The sequence below is a fragment of the Physeter macrocephalus genome, chromosome 16, assembly GCF_002837175.3.
Source record: "Physeter macrocephalus isolate SW-GA chromosome 16, ASM283717v5, whole genome shotgun sequence".
Lineage (NCBI taxonomy): Eukaryota > Metazoa > Chordata > Mammalia > Artiodactyla > Physeteridae > Physeter > Physeter macrocephalus.
In genome coordinates this window covers 64,100,907-64,109,262 of record NC_041229.1, presented here as the reverse complement: position 1 = coordinate 64,109,262, position 8,356 = coordinate 64,100,907, and the positions used below count along the sequence as shown (strand labels likewise).

The window sequence follows — 8,356 nt, the reverse complement described above, 5'->3', positions numbered from 1 at the left end:
CAAGGGGAGAGGCCACAGCAGAGGGAGGCCCGCATACCAAAAAAAAAAAAAAAAAAAAAAAAAAAATACTTGCTGAATATATTACTATTCTCAGGAGCTTGGAGACGCTTGCCTCTGATATAACGGATAAAACTAAGAGCACGAATGAAATAGAAGCAGGGACCTACAGCTTTGTTCCTGAACACTGTAAAGTAAAGCCGATTTGGGATCATATTTGAACTAAAAGTTAAACTTTAATGACTGGAAGAATCCTCCATGAAAATCTGCTAAACTATCTCAGAATACTTAGAAGTACTTGGGGACAAAGCGATAACACTATGTTTAAAACATCTGCAGTAAAATCTCAAACTAAAGGATCTTATGCTATACTACTTAGTCAACAGCTTATAATAATAGCATCTCTTATCAACAGTTTCTGAAACTCTTCCAGCTCTGATCCAAAGCAAATAATTACCTTTATATTACCAATCTCCAAATAATCAAGTACAAGGAGGGGAGGGGAGGGAAGATAAGAACAAAGTACCCTTTAGGAAAAGCAGAGAAGGAATTTAAGGATAGGGGAGATGATCACAAGGAAGTAACAAGCCTTTCTTTCTGTGGGGCTGTGAGGGGTTCAGACACTTTTTTTAGAAGCCGCTTAATGCAGAAGAAGCAGTACTAAACTGAGAAGGAACTGGGTGCCTTAGGTTCTGGTCTCTGTTGGGCTACTAAGTAGATGTATAATCACAGGTAAATAAGCCTGTTGCTCAGATAATTCCTGAAAACTGAGAAGGTTGGTGGTCTAGGGCCATTGTTAATCTCTTGGAACACGAACCCCTTGCAAATTGCATGGAGTTTTGGGAGTTTAAGAGAAGCCATTGATGTTGACTCCCTGAAACACTTCCAGAAACTACTTCCCCAAGTCCCTTCCTGCAGATTAAGAACTCCTGGCCTAGATATGACAGTTCTTCACACCAGTACCTGTATGAGTTCTGATATGTTTTTGTAGATCTCCTGAAGTTTTGAAAGATTTAGTACAATTATCTTCTGAACACCGATATGGCTTTTCTCCTGTATGAGTTCTGACATGACTTTTTAATCCATAACCTTTAAGAAAAATTTAAAAGAAATGTAATTACACAAGACCCCTCTAAGCATGCCCATTGAGATTAAGTTATTGAAAAATATAGTAAACACCAAGGATATAATACTAGGCAAACACAACAGAATAACTATTAAAAAAGTACAAGAGTATGACAACTCAGGACTGTCCTGTTGAAAATTCAATAGTTTCATCTCTGTCTAGAAGAGACTGTATGCTTCTTTTTTTAAAGTGCCCCAATCTTATTAGATGTTTACAACTCATACCCCAAAATCTTGAAGTAGAATCAAGACATGATACCCAGAGAAAACCATAATTCAAGAAGATACATGCACCCCAATGTTCACTGCAGCACTATTTACAATAGCCAGGATATGGAAGCAACCTAAACGTCTATCAACAGAGGAATGGATAAAGAAGATGTGTACATATATACAATGGAATATTACTCAGCCATAAAAAAGAACAAAATAATGCCATTTGCAGGAACATGGATGGACCTAGAGATTGCCATACTGAGTGAAGTAAGTCAGACACAGAAAGACAAATATCATATGATATCGCTTATATGTGGAATCTAAAAAAAAGGGTACAAATGAACTTATTTACAAAACAGAAGTAGAGTCACGATGTAGAAAACAAACTTACGGTTACCAGGGGATAAGTGGGGCGTGGGAGGGATAAATTGGGAGACTCAGACTGATATATACACACTACTATATATAAAATAACTAATAAGAATCTGCTGTATAGCATAGGGAACTCTACTCAATACTCTGTAATGGCCTATATGGGAAAAGAATCTAAAAAAAAAAAGGGGGAGAGTGGATATATGAATATGTATAACTGATTCACTTTGCTGTACACCTGAAACTATCACAACACTGTAAATCAACTATACCCCAATAAAATTTTTTTAAAAATAAATGAATAACTGGATGATACAGGAAAAAAAACTTATAGAATGTTACAATTAATAGTTGTACAGTAAACTGTATGTAAATTTTACCTCAAAAAAGAAATGTAAACAAATATTGAAAATATTAGTTACTGATATTCATGCTGAACTGTTTATGGTGGTATACTATAACATTATTTTTCATTTATATAAATGTTTGTAAATTTTCATAATAAAAAAGAAAAAAATCCTGAGAAACAAAACCAAAAAGAATAGAGACATGGAATGAGGAATAGGGTGAAGTCAGGAGGCCTGGCAACGGTCCTGGCCCTCTTGGATGTGTACCTGGGCAGGACCCGTCCCACTGCTAAGCCCGTTTCCCATGGTTCCCCCTAAGGTCTGTCCTAATGTTAAACTCTGTGTCAGCTTTAATGCTCGACTTTTGTTTTTCCTGCTAAAAGAAAGCAGAGTGTGGAGTGAGATAACAAACACAGTCGGCAGAAACAGGTCTGAGGAGCAAAATGAGAACACAGAGAGAGAACAGAGCAAGCAGGACAAAAGGCAGTATGGGAGAGATTGGAAAACTAGTCACTGTGTGCCCACTAATTCAGACCAAGGCAAGGGGTCAGTTCCTGCCTCTGACCCATCTCTGCCTGACCCCCAAGTAGAACCAAGAAACAAAGAAAATTCATGTTTTTACCTGTTGCAAATGCTTTCCCACAGCCTGCATGCTCACACTGATAAGGCCGGTCTCCTGTGTGTGATCGCTCATGTACCTGTTATTAAAACACATGCATGAGTTTAATTCCTTGAGGCACTCCACAGGTGGATGGTCTCCACAGAGACCTTTTTTATTTTCCCACTGCTGAATTATGTTGTTGCTTGTATGTTATTTTTGAAAAACAAAAGATAACTTTTCTTTTCTCAAAAACTACAGGTCAATAATTCTCAATACAGACCAAATGTTGTATGTTAAGAAGTATTCATTTTAAATAAGGAACAGGGGACTTCCCTGGTGGCGCAGTGGTTAAGAATCCGCCTGCCAATGCAGGGGACACGGCTTCCTTCCCTGGTCCGGGAAGATCCCACATGACACGAAGCAACTAAGCCCGTGCGCCACAACTACTGAGCCTGCACTCTACAGCCCGTGAGCCACAACTACTGAAGCCTGCGTGCCACAACTGCTGAGCCTGAGTGCTACAACTACTGAAGTCCACGTGCCTAGAGCCCATGCTCCATAACAAGAGAAGCCACCACAATGAGAAGCCCACTCGCCACAACTAGAGAAAGCTCACGTGCAGCAACGGAGACCCAACGCAGCCAAAAATAAAAATATATATATAGAGGCTTCCCTGGTGGCGCAGTGGTTGAGAGTCCGCCTGCCGATGCAGGGGACACAGGTTCGTGCCCCGGTCTGGGAAGATCCCACATGCCACGGAGCGGCTAGGCCCGTGAGCCATGGCCACTGAGCCTGCGAAAAAAACTATTAAAAAAAAAAATATATATATATAAATTAAAATATAATAAATAAGGAACAGGAATACTGGAGGTTTGAGTTTTTCTAGAGTGGTCAAAGGTGTTTGAATGGAACAGGTACCTGGTGAGACACAGGAGTACAGGGAGACGCTACACAACGTAAGGCTAAGAGTGTGGAGGCTGCTGGCAGAGGGGCCTCAATCTGAGGCAAGGCGTCACTGCTGACTAGTGGTGTGGCCATGGCACTTGCCTTCTCTCAGCCTCAAAGTTCTCTCTGTAAAGTGGGGACACAATAGTACCTACGATAGAGGGCTGCTGTGACAAATGAATACTCATGACAATGGCCAACATTTACTGAACCTTTACCACATGCCAGGCCATTCTCTTCAGTACTTTACATGTACAGAATTAACTAACTTAATTCTCACAACCACTCGTTGAGGGAGGTACTTTTATCATCCAATATTATAGATAAGGAAAATGAGGTACTTAAGAGGTCAAGTAAAATGTACACACTGATAAGTAGTGGTGATGGGCTCTAGGGCTGTTATTCCAAATATGCTAAATGCACACTTCCTGACACATTTTAAGTTATTCAATAAATGTTAGCTATTATTTTTATGGGTCATGGTATGTTGTATTTAGCTACAATCAAAATACTTGGCCTATGTATTTGACAGACAGGACAAATTAACACCAACTTTTACTACATTTCAGCAAATCACTGTTAACAGAATGATTACACATACATCTCCCATGTAATTACATAAATTTCACATTTGAGAAAATGTGTTCAAATATGTAGAGTACCCCTATCATGTGCCACGTAGTATGCTGTACATGAGGGAGCCAGAGATGAAGCAAGCATAGTCCAAGCCCTCAAAAGAGTTCAGTTTCTAAAATCTGCATAGGCTTTTGTATATGAGTGTATTTGTATCTTGATAGGTGGGGGAGAATAATGGTGTTTGAATACTACAAACACATTATATTGGCATTTAATTGCCCTAGATATTCTCATAATTAGACACAGCCTTTCCTTCATATATACCTTAAGATGATGAGCTGTTGTATATAATTTTCCACATCCGTCATAGCCACATCGAAAGGCCTTCTCTCCACTCTGTTGAGACTTAGCAGTTACTCTTGTTGCATGTCCTTGTAAGACAATCTAGATGAAACAAAAAGTATGATTTAAATTATTTAAACAGAAATAAAGTAGATGAAGTTACAATTTTCAGGATAAAAAAGATAAAACTGTAATGTGGTTTTCCAGACTCAGGTCATCATTTTATTAAGATTCTATCATGCTGAGCCAGTTAGGTTAATTCTGTTCCATGGCTGAAGTCAGCAGCTCTGGAAGAAGTCAAAAGGAGATCCACAAGGGGGCATAGTCAGCACTCACAGGTCGATTCCCACTCTAGAAAAGTCAAGCCAGGGAGCATCCATCAATGCATTATATGCAGGTGTTCCTTGACATACTCCAGGGAATTGTGTGTGTGTGTGTGTGTGTATATATATATATATATATATATATATATATATATATATATATACACATACACATATATACATATATATAATAATGTATACATGTATGTGTATATATATATATATACACATATATATAATAACGTATATATGTATTTTAGGACATATGTTCTAAACAATGTAAAAAATCATTTTCAATTTCAAAAGCAATGGAAAAGAGGGGGTTAGGTCATTTGAGTCGCCTGTGGGAGACATTACAATCCGTATGATCCTAGTCTATACTTATATAGTGTTAAGTAGAAGATCACTTCTCTGGAACTCGACACAAGACTTTAAACAATTTCACTGATGTTAGAGGTTTTTTTTAAAGATTATGACCTATTTAAGAAATTGAGATACCATGAAAATTGAAGAATGACTTTCTACTCTGTGGGCATGTGGTGATGGTGCTGCCACATCCTATCTGTGCAGATTGTCATACTTGGCTCAAAAATGACTCTGGGACTTCCCTGGTGGCGCAGTGGTTAAAAATCCACCTGCCGGGCTTCCCTGGTGGCGCAGTGGTTGAGAGTCCGCCTGCCAATGCAGGGGACACGGGTTTGTGCCCCGGTCTGGGAAGATCCCACATGCTGCGGAGTGGCTGGGCCCGTGAGCCATGGCCGTTAAGCCTGCGCATCCGGAGCCTGTGCTCCGCAACAGGAGAGGCCACAACGGTGAGAGGCCCGCGTACCACAAAACAAACAAACAAACAAAAAAATCCGCCTGCCAATGCAGGGGACACGGGTTCGAGCCCTGGTCCAGGAAGATCCCACGTGCCGTGGAGCAACTAAGCCTGTGCACCACAACTACTGAGCCTAAGCTCTAGAGCTGTGAGCCACAACTACTGAGCCCATGCACCTAGAGCCCGTGCTCCGCAACAAGAGAAGCCACCACAATGAGAAGCACATGCACTGCGACCAAGGGTAGCACCCGCTCACCACAACTAGAGAAAGCCCGCGCAGCAACGAAGACCCAATGCAGCCAAAAATAAATTTATTTTTAAAAAACTGCCAAGTCAAAGGACTTTGATCTCCAATGTAAATAAAATTAGTTTTTAATGAAGTCAAAACTAATGGAAACCATGAAAAAGGGCCTTGGATTCTAACAGAACATGTAAAGCATCAACAATGCTGCATGATGCTAACACATTTACAAATTACATTCTCATGTGTTACCTAAAATATTAATCAAATGAAACTCTCATTTGGTTTTCATAACCCCACGAGATGGGTAAGGCAAAGATTATTGTTCTCATTTAGCTAATAAGTCTCAGATGCAGAGAAATTAAGTAATTTGCCCACAGTCACACAGATACTACATAGCAGAATGGAAGCTCGACTGAGATGTTTTTATTACAAATTACATGTTACTTTAGTAGCACGCTGTTCTGCTTAACTAAGGGTGGTGTAGCTGGAGGGCGATGACAACAGTCATAGCCTCCCTGAAACACACATATCCCATCATCCTTATGGTTCTTACAACTGAACACATAGGCATCCTTAAACAGAGTACTTCAGATGAGTGTTTTCAAATTCAGTACTACTGACATTTTGAAACAGAGTAATTCTTTGTTGTAGTGGGGCTGTTCTATGTCTTGCAGGACATCTACCCAGTAGATGTCTCCAATTGTGACGACCAAACTTGTCTTCAGACACTGCCAAATGTCCCCTAGGGGGCAAAATTGCCTTCCCACGAGCGCATTATGTTTTAGATACTCTAGGTCTTTCTTGTTCTATGAAATCTGGTTTCAAGTAAGAGATCAGTTCAGCAGCACAACTAGTATGCTTATGTTATAGATGAAAGAAAAGCTCTAAACTGTAAGCACCACAATGAAAAAAAACTAAAGCTTTGAAACAACACTGTAAAAAAATCTATTGCATTAGGTATAGACCTCTTTACTTTAAAGTTCAGCCAGACACAGAGTTACAACTTCTTAAGCAACTCTGGCAGAAGTAGGATGAGTACTAAGAGACAAACCAAGACGTTATAGGTCCTGCTTATGTGCAGCAGTTCTTTTGGGATATTTTGACCTTTTAATACCATGTATTGGGTCCTCAACCTCAACTATGGTACTCAATTGTTTTGGAGGATAGAAGATTCAGGAACTTCTGGTCTAGCACTTAATGAAGAGAAATATTAGTCACAAATACAAGCCACATATATAATTTTTTTTTTTGGCCGTGGTGGGTCTTTGTTGCTGCGTGCGGGCTTTCTCTAGCTGTGACGAGCAGCGGCTACTCTTTGTTGCGGTGTGCAGACTTCTCATTGAGGTGGTTTCTCTTGTTGTGGCTCGCGGGCTCTAGGCACGCGGGCTTCAGTAGTTGTGGTGCACGGGCTTAGGTGCTCCGCGGCATGTGGGACCTTCCCAGGGATGGAACCTGTGTCCCCTGCACCGGCAGGCAGATTCTTAACCACTGCACCACCAGGGAAGTCCCCACATATATAATTTAAAATGTTCTAGTAACTACATTTAAAAAGGAAAAAGAAACAGGTGAAATTAATTTTAGTAATTATTTTATTTTACCTAGTATGTCCAAAATATTATCATTTCAACATGTAATCAACAGGAGACATTATTAATGAGATATTTTACGTTCTTATTTTCATTGTAAGTCTTTGATCTCTGGTATGTATTTTACACTCATGGCACATGCCAATTCTGACTAGTCACATTTCAAGTGCTCAGTAGCGACAACATTTTGGACAGCATAGATCTAGTCTGTAAAGGAGAGGTACAAAGGGAAAAGGAGAAAAAGCTACAGTCAGAACAAAAGTCCTATTCAACTTTCTTCATTTTCTTTGTCTATTGGCACAAACACCAAATGGTTATATGTCTGCAGATAAAGAGTACAACATTCTGTTTCAGCAGTTCTGAATTCCTAGTATGTTTCTGGGTTCAGAAATTAATTATTGATCATAATAGAATTTTATGCTAATAGTATAATGTTATACGTACCAATGGTAAATTCACTCATTTTTTCTAAGACCTATTCTAGTTTATTACAAGTGTAGTTACAACTGTCCTTCTTTAAAAATATTCTATTATTTAAAAACTTAATTGTTAGTCACTAATAAGAGACAGAACCCTACTGGGCCACTCCAAGGCACTGACCTACATCTCTTGTATATATTTACACTGTGTCTGCATTTTAGTAGAGTTTGACTTAGATGGATTTGACATACTGCAGTATAAAAAATATTAAAGTCTCATTTTATGAATTCAAAGACTTGAAAATTTTGCCAAGAATCATGTAGTTTCAAAGCTGGTGGGCTTAATGATTTACAAACTGTGTTTATATTACTGCTACTTCATGGCATCACTTCAGTGATAAATAGAAATACTGGCTATCCAGCAATGTTTAAAAGCATCAAAT

At 39.3% G+C, this 8,356-nt stretch overlaps 1 protein-coding gene across 1 annotated transcript in view; it reads right to left on the bottom strand.

The window, feature by feature from the left end:
* ZNF143 (zinc finger protein 143) overlaps positions 1-8,356 on the bottom strand; it is a 59,488-nt gene that overhangs the window by 26,708 nt on the left and 24,424 nt on the right. Inside the window, exons 8-10 of the mRNA XM_028501216.2 lie at positions 4,504-4,623; positions 2,680-2,755; positions 961-1,086 (exon numbers count right to left, since the gene is read on the bottom strand). Of these exons, the coding sequence (XP_028357017.1) occupies positions 961-1,086; positions 2,680-2,755; positions 4,504-4,623 (322 nt within the window). The remainder of the gene's footprint in view (positions 1-960; positions 1,087-2,679; positions 2,756-4,503; positions 4,624-8,356) is intronic.